This window comes from Sarcophilus harrisii, chromosome X (assembly GCF_902635505.1).
Source record: "Sarcophilus harrisii chromosome X, mSarHar1.11, whole genome shotgun sequence".
NCBI lineage: Eukaryota > Metazoa > Chordata > Mammalia > Dasyuromorphia > Dasyuridae > Sarcophilus > Sarcophilus harrisii.
The window spans coordinates 34,875,536-34,895,308 of record NC_045432.1 but is presented as its reverse complement, the minus strand read 5'-3'; the positions used below and the strand labels follow the sequence as shown (position 1 = coordinate 34,895,308).

General features: G+C 45.6%; 1 protein-coding gene across 8 annotated transcripts in view; it reads left to right on the top strand.

Annotated features, from left to right (window-relative positions):
• ENOX2 (ecto-NOX disulfide-thiol exchanger 2) overlaps nucleotides 1-19,773 on the top strand; it is a 291,185-nt gene that overhangs the window by 239,024 nt on the left and 32,388 nt on the right. For all 8 annotated transcript variants that reach the window (XM_031944689.1, XM_031944684.1, XM_031944686.1 and 5 more), the window contains 5 exons: nucleotides 810-965; nucleotides 11,721-11,927; nucleotides 13,090-13,323; nucleotides 15,644-15,856; nucleotides 16,685-16,791. In XM_031944689.1, the coding sequence (XP_031800549.1) occupies nucleotides 810-965; nucleotides 11,721-11,927; nucleotides 13,090-13,323; nucleotides 15,644-15,856; nucleotides 16,685-16,791 (917 nt within the window). The remainder of the gene's footprint in view (nucleotides 1-809; nucleotides 966-11,720; nucleotides 11,928-13,089; nucleotides 13,324-15,643; nucleotides 15,857-16,684; nucleotides 16,792-19,773) is intronic.

Genomic DNA, 19,773 nt, shown 5'->3' with positions numbered 1-19,773 from the left:
CCTGTCACACTCTAGTTACCAAGAGCCATCTGTCATATGGTCTGTACCTTCCCAAGTTCCTAGTGCCAGTAAGGCTATAATGCTTCATTGCTTCCTAGATTCTGTCATCTCATTAGTTGGGTATTCCTTCCTTGGAAGCAGATGACAGCCCTTTGATGCCTTAATAGATGGTTTCACAAGTTAGCTGTGATTGAGAAGCATCGTTACCTGGTACATGGCTTCCTAGTGATGAGTTTCTCTTTGCTGAGCTAGGCTAGGCCTGTCAGCTTGGCACCAGGACCATCCTTGAAAGTCTTTCTATCTCGGGGTCACGCGTCCCCCCGGGACTTTGCTGGCATCGCCTGTGAGAGAGCAGAATTATCTCCTTGTCACCCTGAGGCAGGAGGGGAGCATTTCAGTGGAGGCAAGCCGCATCATGATAGACCCCCTGATGGGATGTCAGGCTAGAGGCTCTGGCTCTCCCCACCTGTGGATATTGTAGACAATAGTGGAAAGAACATCAAAGTAAGGCCTTGATTCTGTCACTTACTGACGAGCTGTGTGACCTTGGCAATCCCTTTGAGCCTCAGTTTCTCTGGATTGTGTAAAGTGCTTATAAACCACTTAGCATCATGCCTATGTGAGAGAAGAAGAGGAGTATTACAGGTAACCTTCCAGTGTTCCCTAGATCACTGGGGATCCCCATCCCCAGAGATCAGGGACAACAATACGGTGACCTCCTGTCCTTCCTGAGAAACCATCTCCTGAAGGCCCCTACTGAGGACAGGTTCCAATAACATGTGTTTTTCTTTGTCTCCCCCTTCTTATAGATTTTGATCCAAGTCTTGGGATGATGACGGGGATCCCACCGCTCACACCCATAATGCCGGGTTTGGGGATCGTTCCTCCTCCAATTCCTCCCGATATGCCAGTGGTGAAAGAGATTATTCACTGCAAGAGCTGCACTCTTTTCCCACCAAACCCAAGTAAGGAACTTTCCACAAAATTTCTCTCTGATGCATCTGGATACCTGAGAAATGTTTGGCTTTTCTAAAAGGAATCCCTACCCCAGACCCCCTCATAAGGTGCATAGGCTTGCCCTTGCTATAGGGGGCAAGTGAGACAGGCAGAACAATGAATGGATAGTATTTTATGCTTTCTGGATCTTAGGATGGGGATCAGGATGGCTAGTACCTTTTTTAGGCTTTAACACATGAAGCTGTCTTCATGATTTTAAATGGATGATAAGGAAAACCTTTTCTTTGGCTACAGAGGGAAATAATTGATAGAGTGGTCAGTGAAACATTTCATTTGGTGTAGTAACTCCTCCTTGTAGTCAGTAAGCATCGATTAAGCACCATCTGCATGCCTGGTGTTTCGCTAAGTACTAGAGATGCAAAAATCCACAAAAGATAGTGTTTGAAATATACAATGTATACAACAGACAGTTCCCTGCGCTCGGGAGCTCCCGGTCTAAGGCCAGCCCACATGTCAGAACTGGACACATTTGGTTTTTATGCACTTACCCAGTGCACGGAAGAAAACATACAGTGTTAAACCAATCAGTCTTCAGTTTTGCTAATATCAGAGTACAGATATCTATCGTGGAATGTGATTCTAGTATCTTCAAATTCAGGTGACAAAGGCTGAAAGTCCTGTCAGTGGCTAGAAAGGCAATCTCAGTCAGGACCTGGGTTAAAGAGTGCCTTGCGACCCGTTGCCTGTGCAATCTGTGCCCCTGGTCATTCTCTAAGTCACAGGAATGATGCTGAGCTGCATGTTTATAGTTTTCTCATCCAGAAAAGCACAGGGTGTAAACTAACCAGCAAAAAGAGTTGGTCAGCTCCTAGGCCATCTCCTACAATGGATGGCAAGAGCATTTAGGTAACAGGTAGACCTGCGTCTCCTGGCAAACACCACGTATTGTTCTGCAAAGATACGATATAAGGTTAAAATGCTAATTCACTGGAATGAAGGGAAAAGGAGGCTGCCTCACAATAGGGTTTCCTTGGGAGAAAATCAGAGTTTGGCCTTTCCTTCAAATAGGGGCTGGCATCAATACAACAAGCATTTATTAAGTGCCTACTATGTGCCAAGCACCAGATCCTGGGGATACAGACACAAACTGAAACAGGCCGGGCCCTTCAGGAACTTGCTTTGTATGTTACATGGTATCGAATTGATTTTTCAGAATATCTGTGGTTTCAAAAGATGGTTTTTTTTCCCTCCTAACCAAACCCCAAATGATATGCATTCTGGGCCCAGCCATGTGACTGAGAGACTGACCAACCTCCCTGTGCAGTCACTCACGCTCTCAGGGATGGCTTTGATGCCCCTTGCCAAGAGTGAGTCTTTTCTGGTGACATATGTCCACTCACTTAAGTCTAATTCGGGCTCCATGGAGGCCATGGTCCCATGGCAATCCTGAGATTCACCTTCAATTTGCTTTCAGAGTTTGTTCAGTTGTTTGGTCCCGGCCTGTGATTGCACTGGAGCAGTGACCTCCTGGAGTGACATGGGGGATAGCCAGTGCAAAGAAGGGAGCCTGGGAAGGGAGGCAGGAAGAGGTGGAGCCAGAGAAAGGGAGGAGGCAGGAAGAGGCGGAGCCAGGGGAGGGAGGAGGCAGGAAAAGGCAGGGCCAGGGGAGGGAGGAGGCAGGGAAGGGAGGAGGTAGAAAGAGGCAGGGCCAGGGAAAGGAGGAAACAGGAAGAGAACCCCAGCTAACATTTCCTTCTGCACCCTCATTCAAAGGATCAGTATTCCTGGCACTTTAAGACATTGTTTTTTGCTGCTGTTTTGCTAGTGTTCTCTTTTTCCTGGGTCAAAACAATATTTAGCATTCGTTTTTACAAGATTTTGGCAAACTTTTTCCCTCCCTCCTTCTTTCCCTCCCTCTCCCTAAAATGGTACACAATTTGATAAAGGTTTCAAGTGGGCCATCCTGTAAAACGTATTTCCGTATTAGTCACAGTTGTGAACGAAGAAACGGGTCAGACAGGAGAAAGCTTGAAAGAAAAGTAGACTTTGAGCTGCATTCTGAGGCCATAGGATCTTTATCTGGTTCTGGAGAGCGTTTTCCTTTGTACTTGTCTTGGAGCATTGTGTTGCTGACAAGAGCCGAGTTGTTATAAGTCATATAGCTGACCATAGTATGGTGTTGTGGATATGGTGTATAGTGTTCTCTTGGTTCTGCTCGTTTCACTTGGCATTGAAAAATTCTCTAATCCCTATCTTGCCTCAGTTTCTCCAGCATTACAGCATCAGCTCACATGGGTCTTTCTGGGTTTTTAAGACAAACGTTGCTAAAGATTGTGGTGCCTCTGTAATACCCTGACAGTAGGTTTAAGGGGGGAAGTAATTTTCCTGCTCACTTCCACAGATGAGATGGGTGTCAGGTTCAGATATGAGTACAAGAGTGACAGTCAGGGGAAATAAACTTCCCAGAAGAGGCTGAACCGAGGTAGGGGGTCTTAGGGAATTGCCAGGGACACATGGTGTTAAGTGACTTGCTCAGGATCATAGCACCAGTATGTATCCGAGGTAGGATTTGAATCCATGTGTCTCCTGATGCTAGCTTTCAAGCGTGGGCTTGAAAGTCTTTGAAATTTGTATGATTGCTCAGCAAACGGCTTAGAGAAAACTGGAGTTCATTTTCTTTCCAGTCTTTGGGATCTGAGTCCTATTAACAGGGAGCCTAGATGACCGTCCTTGATTCCTGCCTGTTTTGTTTCTGCCTTTGTACCCTAGGACCAGGTTCCTTGCACATAGTAGGTACCTGATAATGTTCATTTGCCATGGGGAAAACATTAGGAAGCAGGCCGGATGCCTAGGAGCCCAGGATCTGGAGCAGAAAAGGCCCCTGAAACATCCAGTCAGCCTTAGTGCTGACAAGGGCCTGAGGTCTTCTAAAGCACCCTACCTCTCACTGGCATTTTACAGGGGAGGAAATTGTTGCACAACAACTTATCCAAAGTCACATAGCTAGTAAGTGGCCGAGCTGGACTTCTCCACAGCCGCTACATTTTATTAGCACCTTGCCTGAAGGTGAGAAGAGTGAGCCCCCCAGGTAGAAAGTGACTGTGATCAAGGGGGAGATTAACATAGAAAGCAGGGTGAGACTTTAGGGATCTTCTTACCCGTCCCCTTCATTTTACATTTGGGGAAACTGAGGCCCAGAGAGCATTCCTCCTCAGTAAATTGTGTAGATCTGGAAGATACCTTGGAGGCCATCTAGTCCAGTGAAGAAGTCGAGGCCCAGAGAACATGAATGCCTTGCACTCCAGGTGCCATAGGTAGTGAGCATGAGAGACAGGTTTCATACCCACAGAGGAAATAGAGGAACATAGGGTGGAAACCCAGGGCCCCTGCCCCTATCCAGCATTGTTTCCATCACCCCCTGCTGCCTTCCACACCAGAGATCTGAGGGTGGCCACAGTGAGAAGGAGGAGTTTGGGATGTCTCCTGTGGCTCTGGACTTTCCCCAGGAGTTAGCCCAACTCCACCTGTCCGTGGCAATTGATTTTCTCAGAGAATAGACACTGGAAAGGCCAGTAGTGGGAGAAGTGCCCAGGACCCAACTAGCTGCTCCCCAGGGCTGGCCACTGTGTGCAGGGGCTCTAGGGTCTGAAGACCTCGCTTCAAATCCTGCCTTATGACCCAGAGCAAGTCCTACCCTTCCCCAGGCCTCAGTTTCCTCCCCTATAAAGTCAGAGGGTTGGACCAGATGGTCTCGGAGGCCTCTAGTCTCTCTAGATCAAAAATCTCATGACCCTGACGCTCCTCTTGGCACTCAGTGTGCTTATTTTTACAGAGGAGAGATCTGAGGCTCAGAGAAGTTGAATAATTTACCCAGGGCCCCACAGCAAGTAATGTCAGGGCAGGATTCTAACCCAGGTCTTTTGGACCTCATGCAGTGCTCTCTCCACTATACTCTACTGGCTATCATAGACAGCTTCATGGGATTTAGAGCTGAAAGAGACCCCCCCAAAGGTCATCTTGTCCCCTATATTCATTTTTACAGATGAGGAAATTGAGGCCAGGGGAGAGAAAATGACTTGCCTAAGGACACAGAGGTAGTAAGCAGCAGAGGCAAGGTTTGAATCCAGGCTCTTAGACTTACTAAGAGTCAGTACTCTTCTTTTTTTTTTTTTTTTGTCAATACTCTTTCTGCTGTGTCACACTGTCCCCTTTTTCCTCCCCTCCTGCCCGCCACCTTGGTTGTAAGTAAAGGGGTTGGGTCAAGTGACCATTAAAGTCACCTGTGGCTCTAATACTGTCTAAATCCTAAATTCACATTTTTTCTTCTTTGGGCCTCAGTTTCCCTCTCTGCAAAATGAGGTTAGGCTAGATGGTCTCCTGTGTAGAATACGAGTTACATTTTCCTGTCCCCAACACTCAAGAGTAGGCCTGGTGTGTTCAATATTTGCTTATTGAGTTCAGTTGAGTTGTCTCTAAGGAGCCTGCCAGTTCTAATTCTCTGTAATCCCAAAATTCCAGGCATTGTGACATTGCCTTTCTGGGGGGATCATGTCTAGAAATATGGAGAAAGTCATCTTCTTCCTCTACTGGACTGGCTCCATTAAAGAGAAAGGAAATGGAGTATTCATAAATATTCCCCAGTCTTCTACTTTCCCCGAATCATTGGAGATCACATTAAGCCACATCTGATCTCCCATTGATTATCTAGGTCAAAATCTCCTATCTTGGACTAGCTAGTAAAATCATCTGAAAGACTTCCCATGATGTAAGCTGGAGCCAGTCTTCTGGGAGGTCTCTGAGGCTCTGGCACTTTTCTCCCTATCACTCATCTCCTGAAGCAGGCTGCCAAGACATGCCTAGTTTCTGGTAGCGGCTCTTCCCTCCCCTGGCATTGCTGGAGATGACCGCTACCCGTGCCCTAAAGAGGCGATCTGAGCACCTCTGCCAGCCCCATTACCATCCCGGTCACCTCACAGGCCCTTGGCCCCCCCTACTTAGTGAAGTCTCTGAGGGCTTTTGGATTTATTTCAGGTAGAAAATCATCCCAATAATTTTTTCACTTCATTTGGGTGGAGTGGGAAGAGCCCTGGATTTGGAGTCAGCAAGAACTCTCTACTACTTAATAGCTGGGTGACCCTGAGGTCCTGGGACAAAGGCACTGGCCCTCTCTCCTTCAGCCCCTTCTTAAATGATCCGATATTAGTGACTCTCTAGTAAAGGGCTTACCCCTTAGGCTGAGACTGAAATCAGGCTTGAATCATCTGCCCCCAGGAAGGAAAAGGGATCATTGGTGCACTGGACCCAACTTCAGAGGTGCTCCCCATGGCACCAGCCCCATCTAAATCCCACCATCCAAAGTGGGCTAGAGTTTAGAAAAGTCACTCAAAAGTTTCCAGTAAGGCAGCCTTTGCAGTTGAGATATTGTTACTTGTTAACCCACCCTAGAGGAATCACTTTTTCCCCAGGGCCTCAGTTGCCTTTTCTGTAAGTTAAGGGGGGTGGATTATCAGGGGATCTTAATCTTTTTTTATGCCACAAGCCCCTTCACAGAAGAAAGTTACACATTATACTGAAGTACTTATCCAAATAGCAAAACTTCTCAGTTCAGTGACCCCTAGAAATCTAACCACACACTTCAGGTTAAAGATCACTGGGCTAGACAGTCCCCAAGATCCCTTTGACCAGTTCAACTGGAATCACACACTTCCCCACCCCCACCTGTAATTCCATTATTAAATGATCTTATATTAGTGGCTCTATGTGAAAAGTTCTTGGGTTACCTAGTTACCTGAAACTGGAAGCTCCTCTTTTCCAATACTTAGTTAGCATATAGTAAGTACTTAATAAATATTTACCAACTAATTGAGACACGCATAGATTGAATTAAAGCTTATGGGATAAAACTATTTTATTGTTAAAAACAAAAACAAAAACACCAGAGTTTGGTTTAATTTAAGGTAATTTAATAGATTGCTCCAGTAAGGAAGGCCCGAAAATACCCAGGAAAGAATGCTCATAAATGTAAACGTCTTGTCCCAGTCCCATCATCCCCTCCACCATCTAACGCTCCCTGGAGGCCATTGATGAGGGCCTGAGGCCACCTAGGAAAGGCCAATAAGTTGGGCATCCCTCTATGTCTTCCATCTCCTCCACCATAAAACGGTCCCCGTCGTCTTCTGTTCGAGAAGGGCAGTGGTCCCCCGTGATGACGGTTTGGGGAAGGCACTGTTTCTGCTCTGTCTTCTTCTCCTCTGCGTGGAACTCTCAGGCCGTTCTCGGGAGGGGCTCGCAAACACCTTGGCCTGGCTGCTGGAACGGGCAGTGGTCTTGCTCCAGCATCGCCTCTATCATCAGCACCATTCCTCAGGGAGCGCTGGAGATGTAGTATCCGGAGGCGACCATTGGGCCAGGGTGCCTCTGGCCCATCTCCCGTGCCGGCCCTCTCCTCTGCTGACACCATCTCAGAAGTTCGAAGGCCGTTTGTGAGGGGTTCGTTTGTGAAGGGTACGAGGTGAGGGCGATGCTGCTGCCCTTTTACCCAGTTCCCTGCCTGTAGTGCCTTCAAGGCAGTCAAGGGGCTGCTTTGTTAGGGCCCACATTACTATGGTGATCCTGCATCACCATATCAACATTATATGGCACAAACAGGCAGCTCAGAACTTTGAGGTCAGCTCACCCTCCTTGCTCTCATTGGCTGATTGCTGACTAGCCCCTCCCCTTTGGCTAGCCAGGCCCTCCCCCTGTCATGCTAGATTGGGGGCCCACAGTTTCCAGAATTAAAATTTAAAAGCGTGAGAATTCAAATAATGTGTGACTATATGTGACCGGGATTGGTCATTTGTACTAATTAATCATGAGCCCCCTGTGTACCCTCATCCTCTCATCCCTTTCCCAGATTACTTCTATTCCTTCCCAGCCTGGCCTGGTGCTGTTCTATCCCACTTTGGTTTCCATTTCAACTCTGCTACTTCCTGCTGGGCCTCAGTTTCCTCATCTGTAAAAGGAAGAGGTTGGACTTCTAAGGTCCATTTCAGTTCAACATCCATGATCTTATAATAATAATAATAATAATATTTATATAATGCCTGCTGTGTGCCGAGGCCCACTAGTGGTTCAGCAGGTAGAGCACCCAGTCTGGAGTAAGGAGTTTAAATCCAGCTTCAGACCTTTATTAGCTTTGTGACCCTGGGTAAATCACTTCACCCTGTTTGCCTCAATTTCCACACCTGTAAAATGAGCTGCAGAAGGAAGTGGCACACCTTTAATATCTTTTTTTTTTTTATTTAATGGCCTTTTATTTACAGGATATATACATGGGTAACTTTACAGCATTAACAATTGCCAAACCTCTTGTTCCAATTTTTCACCTCTTAGCCCCCCCCACCCCCTCCCCTAGATGGCAGGATGACCAGTAGATGTTAAATATATTAAAATATAAATTAGATACACAATAAGTATACCTGACCAAAACGTTATTTTGCTGTAGAAAAAGAATCAGACTCTGAAATATTGTACAATTAGCTTGTGAAGGAAATCAAAAATGCAGGTGTGCATAAATATAGGGATTGGGAATTCAATGTAATGGTTTTTAGTCATCTCCCAGAGTTCTTTTTCTGGGCATAGCTATTTCAGTTCATTACTGCTCCATTAGAAATGATTTGGTTGATCTCGTTGCTGAGGATGGCCTGATCCATCAGAACTACACCTTTAATATCTTATCCCTAATGGGGTCACCAAGAGTTGGGCAAGACTGAAAAGTGACCACAACAATAATCTCTTATTACTCTTCTTCATTCATCCTCCTGTTCTTCATCTCTGTCTGTTGAAAATCTTCTCCTTCAAGACCCAACTCCTGTCCCCATCTCCTCTCTGAAATCTTCCCCAATTTCCTCACCTGAAAGCACCCTTTCTTCCCCACTGGCTTTATTAGAGAACTTTGTCTGGTGCTCCCTTGATAACGCTTTAGTGTTTTCATCTTGGTGGGCCTTCTACTACTGGGCTCCTGCATCTTCTAAGACTTGTTTAAATGTCTGATGAATTGATTTGGGAAATACAAGAGCCTGGGACACTTTGGTACCCTTAGCAAGCCGCTTTCCTGCTGTCTGCCTCAGTTTCCTCATCTGTAAAGTGAGGATAATAACAGCAGCTACCTCTCGGCATTGTTGCCAGGATAAAACGAGAACATATTTGTAAAGTTTAAAGTGACTCTGTACATGCTAGACGTTATTATTATTATTATCCCCATCCTCATCACTATCATTATAGAAATAGGCCTCCATTTAGCTTCCAATGAAACCAAGAAGGTTCTGGCTTCAGGTCTTAGCTCTGCTGTTTACACCAGCAACATGACTGTGGGAAAGTCACTTCCCCCTCCCCCCAATACAGATTCCTCACTTATCAAATGAGGGTGGACAGACAGGTGCAATATCAGCTTAGGTGACGTCTAAAATCATTCTCAACTCTAAGGCAGTGACTTGGGGAGATGCCCCTATTGGCTGTCCTCTCGGCTTCCTCATTTACAGAAGGGCCAAGGTTTCATGGCTTCTTCATTTGAGACTGAAGCTCTTTAAAAATCTGTAGCTGAATGCTGGCAAGAGCTAAATGAAAAGCTAGGATTACGCAAAATCAATCCTTGCAGAGCTAAAAGCCACATCCAGAAAACCTAGTAACCCACACGCCTCTTCTTGATGAGCGACAATCAAGAATTTTGACTAGAAACACTCTGATACTTGTAAACAGTGGCAAGGGAATCAGCAGGCTTGACAGCCATTGAATACTGCCTGAGTGGGTAGAGAGTGCATTGTGAAGCAGAATTATCTCCTAAAGCAGATTCAGAGTGACTCAGTTCGACAAACTTCTCTCATCAGAGTTAGCAATTTTCCCTAAAAAAGCTTGCTTTCTTCATTCATTCATTTTTAACAGCCATTAATTAAGCACCTACTGTGTGCCAGGCTCATCCAAAATGTCTTCGAATCCTTCTCTTCTTTCCAGATCCAATTCAATCGCCACCTCCTCCCTGAAGCTTTCCCTGATCCCTTCACCCGAAAGCAGTCTCTCTTCCCCTCTTGTTTATTAGAGGGCTTTGGCTCTCCCTTTTCCTCCTCACCTGCCCCTGCAGGTAGAAGGACAGGAGGAATGTTGAGTGCAAGGCTAAGCCCAATGGGCTGAATGAAGGCCCAATACACAGTGTGCGTATTTGTCTTCATGGAGCTTGCATTTTAGCAGTGGGGTAAGACCCCAACCCAAATGACTGTGAGACAGTGTGTTAGAAAGGGCCCAAGTACTATGTGAGCTCAACTATTTAGTAAACACCTAGGGTGGGGAACAAAGATAATCAAGACTTATTTTCTACACCATTTTGGCCTCTTCTGCCTTATGATTAGGACCAGATGAGATTCTCTCTGGCTTTTTAGGTGTTCTGACACACTACAATTTGCTTTGAGTCATTGTGTAAAGACACTTGGAGTGTTTGCAGCGAAAGGTTGGGCAAGTTCCTGCCTTTCCTCCGCCATCTTGGCTCCACCTCCCTCCCCTGAGATTGTGAATAGCCTGCTAACACATCACCAAAAAGAAGTTTCTTAAAACAGTCAATCAACAAGTATGATAAGTACCTACTATGTGCCAGGCACGATGCTAGGGGCTGGGGATACAAGCAAGGATGTTACAGGGTTGATAAGAGTAAAGCACTGTAGAAATGCCAATTGTTATTATTGTTGTTGTTGGCGTTATCAGTCTGGTAACTGATAGAGCAGTGGACGGAGCATTGAACTTCAGAGTCTGGAAGTCCAAAGTTCAAATCTGGTGTCAGATGCTTACTAGCTGTGTGACCCCGAGAAAGTCTTCTAACCTCTCTGCCTTGGTTTGCTCCTCTTCACAGCACTGACTTTCTAGGGTTATTGAGAGGATCAAATAAGATAATATTGATACAGTGCCTAGCACATTTCCCCTCCCACTTGATTTTCTGGAACTTTTAATGCACACCAGTAGGAGTGGGAAAATGGGTAGAGGAACAGGGGAAGGGCATTCTGGACCAGGGAAACTCGTGAGCAAACAGTAAGGGGGGGGGGGGAAGCACAGAGCGTGTACCACAGACAGAAGGTGAGAGAGTTTGCCTGGAGCACAGAGGACCCAGACAGGAGTAACAGAAACATAAGGCTGGCAAGGTAGGGAAGTGCCGGATTGTGGAAGGGCAGATTTTTTTTTCTGTAGACAGCCACAGATGGGGCGTCCTTTCCCGTGCTTTAGGATTGGCAATAGGGCAAGGCTTGTGGGAGGAAAACAGGGCTGGTTTTATGCTTTGGTTGGTCTGGAAAATAAACTGGATGAAATCATGGCCAGAAGATTTAGAGTGAGAAGGGACGTGTTCTTAAGGGGAGGAAAAAAAAGCTTGGCCAGATTCACACACCTCTCACATAGCAGAAGAATCCATCTCCTAATTCATACTTGGCAGCTTTTTGATGCTCACAGAGTCGCTGAATTTCAACTAAAGGGCTCTTGGAGCCTATCTGGGCCTATCCTCTCATTTTACAGGCAAAGAATTGAGACCGTTAAGGTGAAATTACTTGCCCAGAATCATACAGGTAGGGAGAAATAAATGTCTGGAACCTCTTTGAGACTCCTTTTCATTCTGAGATTCTGCAAATCCACACTGCAGGTCCCAGTGGACACTGGGGTCCGATCCTTGTGAACGCCTTGGTCCTCAGGGAGGCCCATCCTGAACATCTGTTTTCATTCCAACCACTTTTTTCTTTTTCTTTTTGTAGATCTTCCACCACCCGCAACCCGGGAAAGACCCCCAGGTTGTAAGACAGTTTTTGTAGGAGGTCTGCCAGAGAATGGAACGGAGCAGATCATTATGGAAGTATTTGAACAATGTGGAGAAATCATCGCTATTCGAAAAAGCAAGAAAAATTTCTGCCACATTCGCTTTTCTGAGGAGTTTATGGTAGACAAGGCCCTCTATCTCTCTGGTAAGTATCTGCAGCCCATGATTGTGGCCTCTGGTCAAAGAGTATGGGGGAGTGTAGCGGAGGCATCCACCCATCTGCTGCGGGGATGGTTTATGGAAGGTTTTCCAATTCCTCCTCTGGGGTTCCTTCTGGCTCGTTGGCCTGACCAGCCACTTGCCCCCTGCTTGCATGTTCAACTCCATGCAGCACTGACTAACTCCTATTGACATCTGGGAGAGATTCACATTAGAGGCAACATGGTATACTAGAACCCCAAGTTCATATCCCAGCTCTGCCACGTGTTAGCTTGTGTGATCTTGGCTGAGTCCATTTCCCTGTTGGGTCTCAGTTTCTTAGAAGGAGGAGTTGTCACATTTCAGGAAGGACATTGGTAAGTTAGGGAGCATTTATAAGAGAGTGACAAGGCAAAGAAAGAGCTTTGAGATCCTGCCGTCTAAAGATCCATTGAAAGGATTTGGAATGGGATGTTTGAGCCGGCAAAGAGAGGACTCTGGGGGATGTGCCAGCTGCCTCAAGCATTTGAAGCAGGGAGGGCAGGTGCCAGGAAGCAAAAGGAAAAACCTCCTTTTGGAAAAAGTGTCCCCAAGTGGAATGGGCTGCCCTGGGGAATTAGGAGCCACCCCTCAGCAGAGGGCCCCTGGCACAGGCCTGGTGCCCATTTCCTGTGGATGAGACTTTTGTGACCATTGCAGCTGTCCTGCCAAGAGCCCGAGGTCTTTTTTGAACCCAGTAGCCCCGGAGGCCTATTGTCATAGGCCTTTAGAGGTGGAAAGAACCCTAGAGATCTGGCTGGATGTCTGTGGGAGTTAATAAAAGCCAAGGAGATGTAATGAAATGAAGGGAGGACTTTTAAGCAGGAGTTCCGGGTCAGAATTCTGGCTCTGGCATCAGTTAGTCATGTGGACTAACTGCCTTGGAAGCAAGCCTCTGAGGCTGAGTTTTCTCATCTTTAAGATGAGGATGATGCTGTTCATACTCCCTCCTTCCTAAAGGGCTTTATGGATTCCCAAGCACTGGAGAAACCAGTCTCTTTGTGCTTTTATGGTTATTCTTACTCCGCAAAACTTCCCAGATTCTGCAGATCCTTGTCAGTGGGTTCCAGTTCTGTGCTGAGCTGCTTTTCCCACCCCCCAACCCCTTCCTTCCTGGCTGTGGCCATTAGGATACCGCATCCGCTTGGGCTCAAGCACCGACAAGAAGGATACCGGCCGTCTTCATGTGGATTTTGCCCAAGCTCGGGATGACTTATATGAATGGGAGTGTAAGCAGCGCATGATGGCTCGAGAGGAGCGCCACCGCCGCCGCATGGAAGAGGAACGCTTCCGTCCTCCATCTCCCCCACCTGTTGTTCATTATTCAGACCACGAATGCAGCGTTGTAGCTGAGAAGCTTAAAGGTAAAGGCTCTTCTTATGCATGGACATCTTTTTTAGTAAAAGTACATGGTGTACTAGAACCCTGAGTTCTAGTACTCAAGAACTAGAACCCAAGTAAAGAACTTGATCTTAAGGATACCCATTCTCACTTGCTTTCCCTCAAAAAAATCACGTCACTCTTTGACTCACAAGTCTGCAGTGGCTCCCTATTTTTTCCTGAGTTCTGTTCAGGCTCCTCTACCCAACATTTAAGGCCCTCCACAACCTGGTACCAGCCTGCCATTTCAGTCTCCCTTTAGTGCTACAGCCTGTATACTCCACCTGTGCTGGACAACACTTTTATTAATGTTATGAGTTAATTAAAAGAAGTGACTTTGTTCACACTTTGCTATTAATGATGGAGATGCTAACGATGGTGGCTGTGGGCACTTTTTGGGTCCTCTTTCACTGTTCTTTCCCAATTATTAGAATGGCTTCCCTCTACTTTCTCGCCCCTTATTTTACAGTAAGTTTGCCCTGAAGGGGTAGTCTGCGATAATGTATAGAAAGCTAGGCCCAAGTTCAAGTCTCACCTCTGACATACTCTGCTGGTATGAACTTTGTCAAGTCACTTAAGTCCTGATCCGAAAGTTTCCCGTACCAATGCCTTATACCTATCCCTGTACCTGCACCTTAAAACCAAACTAGAAAAAGCCCTCCCTGAGCCCTTCCAGGGTGGGGGTTTTTTACAGGGGTAGGGAATTGGGCTTAAGTGACTTGCCCGAGATGACACAGTTAGCATCTGAGGCTGGACTTTAACTCGGGTCCTCCTGATTCTAGGGCTGGAGGGCTATCCGCGGCAGCACCATGTAGCTGCCCCTATCCTTTCCAATGTTGAAAATGACCTTCCTCCTCCGGCCTGCTCCTCACTAGGTATGTGACATTGGACAAGTCACTTAAGTACTTTGACTCCCCAGTTTCCTCATCTGCAAGATGGTAGCACTGGGCTAGGTGATACTGAAGTTTCTCTCTCTCCAGCTTTCTTATCTTTAATAGAGTTAGTCCCATGGCATGCCCTTGCTAATAGATCGATAGCTAATGTTTATATCATCCCTCTTATGTGCCAGGCTGTACTGCTAGGCTCTCATGTGATGCTCACAACAACCCTGGGAGGTAAACACGGTTATTATTTCTCTTACAAATGAGCAAAGTGAAGCAGGCTGAAGTGACTCGCCCAGGGTCATACAGCTGACAAGTGTCTGAGACCAGATCTGAACTTTGGTCTTTCTGACTCATATATGTATGTATATACACACACACAGACACTCGCAGACACGCACTCACAGTCACACTCACGCACATGCAGACACGCACTCACAATCACACAGACACACGCAGACACACATACCTCTTCCTGAACTCAAATCTGACTGGTGCAACCTTGGCCAAGTCACGTCACCTTTCTGCCTCAGTTGCCTCATCTGAAAAATGAGCTAGAGAAGGAAATAGCAAACCACTCCAGGATCTAGGCCAAGAAAATCCCAAATGGAGTCATGGACACCACTGGAAATGAATGCCTGAGTGACAAAAATTTGTGTGCGTTCTATTTCTCTGGTAAATTGTAATCTCGTTGGACAGGGACCCTGGCTTATCTAAGTTTTATTTCTTCTCCAACATCCCATCCACTGTGCTCTGCACACACTTGGCACCAACTGAATGTTTCTTGAATACTTTTCTCACAGAAACGAGTAAGTTCCTTGCCTTCTTGCAAGAGGGCTACAGACTTCTGGCTCCTTTGATCCCCGGTACATTATAGCTTGTGAGTGAAGGAGAAGCTGTGGTACTATGGAAAGAGCAGCTCCCTCTCAAAGTGCTTATAGGGAAAGCACCTCTGCAACCTTAAACATAGAAAAATGGGAGGTATTTCTTAGAGGCCTTCAGATAGAAGCAGAGAACCCGAGAATTTCAAATAGAAACAAGACCAGAAATCTGCTTTTCAGGCTGGGGGCCCCAATCCAAGGTCCCTGCTGCAATAATATCATACTAGGGCCATGTTAGCCTGTGCAAGTCATCTGACCTCTCATTGCTCAAAGCCTATAAGTTGCCAACCTGAACTGGCAGAGAGGGTTTTCTCACCCAGGAGTTAGGTCCGGTCCCTAGTCCTATCCCTTACAAAGAATAAACGGCCCCTTCCAGCAGCACTTTGGCAAACCCCTGTGAGGAAGAAGAGGAGGAGCTGTCAGCCATGCTTTGAGAACCTCTGCTAAGTTACCCCTGGCCCTCGCCCAAGGGGGCATTTTGGGGAAATGGATGGGTTGAGACCTGAGTGGCTGGAATTCAAGGGATTCTCCCTTTCCTTCAGATGATTCCAAATTTTCTGAGGCAGTGCAGACACTGCTGACCTGGATAGAGCGTGGCGAGGTGAACCGCCGAAGCGCCAATAACTTCTACTCGATGATTCAGTCGGCCAACAGCCACATCCGTCGCTTGGTCAACGAGAAGGCAGCCCACGAGAAGGGGATGGAGGAGGCCAAAGAGAAGTTCAAACAGGCCCTAGCAGGCATCCTCGTCCAATGTGAGTCGTGCTCCGGGGGTGGACAGGGGAGGGAGCGGCACTCCATCACTCATCTCTTTCAATTGGCACAGAAACAATACAGGCGTTCAGAGATCGTGAGCCAGCTCACTTAATCTCTTCCTGGTTGACTCATTTCTTTAGTTGCGCAAGCCAGTTGAGTCAATTAGTTACTCAAGTTAGTTACTCAGATAATGGTATCAATTCCCCAAGCATAAAAACGAGATTGTCTCCTGAATGGAGTCTCTGTGGTGCATCCACCTCAGCTCCTTGGGGACACTGAGGGCCACAACAGTGCCGTCCCTTGCCGTTTGCACTCTGATCAGTACTTGAGGTCAGCGTACAACCACTGCTGACCATGGAGGTAAGTTCCAAATTTGGTCACCAAGGAGAGGGCATCATCTTTGAGAGCAGTATCTTCTAAGGGACCAACAAGCCCTGACTAGACAGACGGTCTCTCCGGCTCCCCCATCCTGAAACCCTCCTCCTCAGGCTATCAAGCTGCCTCCAAATTTTCTAGACAGTCCGAATGAGGAAACTGAGGCTCACTGAGAGCAAGGGAGTCATCCAGTGTCACGTCACTCCCTCATCAGAATGCGTCCCACAGTAACTTGTCGAGTTCCCTTCTCCCCAAGCTGGCTGTTGATGGGCAGCCCTACTTTTCTAAGGTCCCTTTTGCTGAGCATGACCACAGCCTACCCCAGTAGAGGAGGGGAGAGTAGCAGATGGGTCCAGCAAGCCCTCTGCCTGATTCTTCTCTCCTTTGTTCCTTTCTGCTGCTCTCTCTGGATGGTATTCTGACTCCTTGTGACCACCGGCCTTCTGCTACAGTCGAACAAATAGTGGCTGTTTACCATTCTGCCTCCAAACAGAAAGCGTGGGACCATTTCACCAAAGCCCAACGCAAGAACATCAGCGTGTGGTGCAAACAAGCTGAGGTTGGTAACTTTTTCTCTTATTTAGACCCCACCCTGGGGACAATCTCTTTCCTTAACAGCTTATTAGAAAATTTGTATAAAGTAGCAGCTTCTAATCCTTAAAAACGCTGTTTGGCTTCCCCCCCCCCCCAAAGAAACAAAAAGCCCATGGCCTCCTTTTATTCACTCAATTCTGAGTCCATTTCATTGTTAATCTGATAACTACTCAAGATGGATGTACTGAGGAACTAACTCCACGGAGTATCTGGTGAACTGTATGACATAGTCTGGACAACGGGCATTCTTTATCCACTTGTTTTGTCTTGTGTAGATTGTTAGGCTAAACTTTCGAATGGTTGTAGATCTCATCAAGGAGGCTCTGTAGTGTTTAGGGATTTGATGTAATCAGAGTGCTACCCAAAAACTCATCAGAGGAGCATGGGAAATCTCTCTCCCATTTAGCCTGCCCAGGACACCCTTGGTGACAACAGCCAACACTTGGGTCAAACATACATCTCCCTGTTTTGAGCCTTACTTGCTATTGATGATCAAAAGCTCTTTTAACAGTATTCTGTATGGCTGCAAATCATGATGTTCTCCAAAGAATCAGAATTGTGGGTACCCTAAAGGGTCAGTAGAGACACAGTGGGCATAAATAGGATTCAGTGTATTGCCTGGAATAACTTAAATGCAAGAAGTAACTAAAAGCTACCAGGAAATGTACAATCCCCTACTTTGAACTTGGTGGATATCTCTCTTTTGTTCCCTGATTTATTCAGCAGGCTTTCCTCAAAAAAGGTCACAAGGCTTTGGTTTGGAAGCCCTCATTTGGAGCCCTGCCATGGCTGTCTGCTGACCAGTGACATTTTAAGGATGATGGGATTCTCCAACTGATGGACATCCATTCAGTTTCCAGTTTTTAGCCACTACAAAAAGGGCTGCCACAAACATTCGTGCACATACAGGTCCCTTTCCCTTCTTTATAATCTCTTTGGGATATAATCCCAGTAGTAACACTGCTGGATCAAAGGGTATGCACAGTTTGATAACTTTTTGAGCATAGTTCCAAACTACTGTCCAAAATGGTTGGATTCGTTCACAACTCCACCAACAATGCATCAATGTCCCAGTTTTCCCGCATCCCCTCCAACAATCATCATTAATTTTTCCTGTCATCTTAGCCAATCTGACAGGTGTGTAGTGGTATCTTAGAGTTGTCTTAATTTGCATTTCTCTGATTAATAATGACTTGGAGCATCTTTTCATATGACTAGAAATAGTTTCAATTTCTTCATCTGAGAATTGTCTGTTCATATCCTTTGACCATTTTTCAGTTGGAGAATGGCTTGATTTTTTATAAATTAGAGTTAATTCTCTATATATTTTGGAAATGAGGCCTTTATCGGAACCTTTGACTGTAAAAACATTTTCTCAGTTTATTGCTTCCCTTCTAATCTTGTCTGCATTAGTTTTGTAGTAATGAACTGAACCAGCTATGCCCAGAAAAAGAACTCTGGGAGATGACTAAAAACTATTACATTGAATTCCCAATCCCTATATTTATGCCCACCTGCATTTTTGATTTCCTTCACAAGCTAATTGTACAATATTTCAGAGTCTGATTCTTTTTATACAGCAAAATAACGGTTTGGTCATGTATACTTATTGTGTATCTAATTTATATTTTAATATATTTAACATCTACTGATCACCCTGCCATCTAGGGGAGGGGGGGGGGTAAGAGGTAAAAAATTGGAACAAGAGGTTTGTCAATTGTTAATGCTGTAAAGTTACCCATGCATATATCCTGTAAATAAAGGCTATTAAATAAAAAAAAAAAGGATGATGCGAGCAAACTCTTCTCTAATACTTAAAGGTTTGCAAAGCGCTTTTGTTCACAACAACCCTCAGAGAGCAGCCCCTCAAGTCTCATTAGCCCCCTTTAAATAAAGGGGAAAGTTTTTAGACTCAGATGGAAAGAACGTGTAGTAAGATAGCTAGTAAGTAAGTATCTGGATCAAAAGTTGGACATCGAGCTCCTGACTCTACATCCAGCACTCTCTTCTTTACCATGTTGTGTTGTGATCCTACAAAAGCCTCAGTTTCCCATTCTGTAAAGTGGAGAGATTAATCCCTGTTCTTTTTATATCCTGTGCTTATTATGAAAAATCCAAGGAGACAATATACATGAAAGTTTTTTTTTTAAGTACATCATGTAGGTGCAAGGTTGGAGTATTAAGCATTTGCCCACATGTTCCCAGGCTCTTCTCCCAGTAGCATGAATGAGCTGCACAATCCCTCACACCTTAAGAAAGTGAAACCATTTCCTCCTGCCAGCTGCTCCAGGAGAACATTCTGGTACAAAGAGGTGGCTAGTACATTTCTATCCCATGGGGCTCTAGTTTAAACTACTTTGTAATTACATAAAATATAGCTGACCAAAAAGCCATCCATCCAGATGTGGCATAAATGGGGAATTTCCCAAGAGAGAATCAACCAGCAATTTTCCAAAGAAGAATTACAAAATATTAAATGGTTATATGAAAACATGCTCCAAATCACTAAAGCAAATTAACCAACTCATAGTTTTACCTCACGCCCTACAAATTGGCAGAGATGACTAAAAACTAGAAACGGTCAGTGTTGGAGATAGGCAGTTCAGGCACTCTAATACACTGTTGGTAGAACTGCCGATTGGTCTAGCCGTTCTGGAAACAATGTGGAATTAGGCAAGGAAAGTAACTGTTTGTACCCTTTGGGCCATTTAGCTCCCATAAATCAAAGACAGAAATGAAGATCCAGTATATCCCCAAATAGTGTTAGCAGTAAGTAATATTAAAGGAGAGAAAAATAAGCAGAACCAAAAGAACCTACATATGAGCACAGGAATATAGATAGGAAAATAATTAACAGGGAGCTAAACGCTACTTAAATAGAAAACTAGCAAAAATCTTCAAGAACAGACAATAAAACATCTCTTTCCCCTCAGGTCATAAAAGTGGG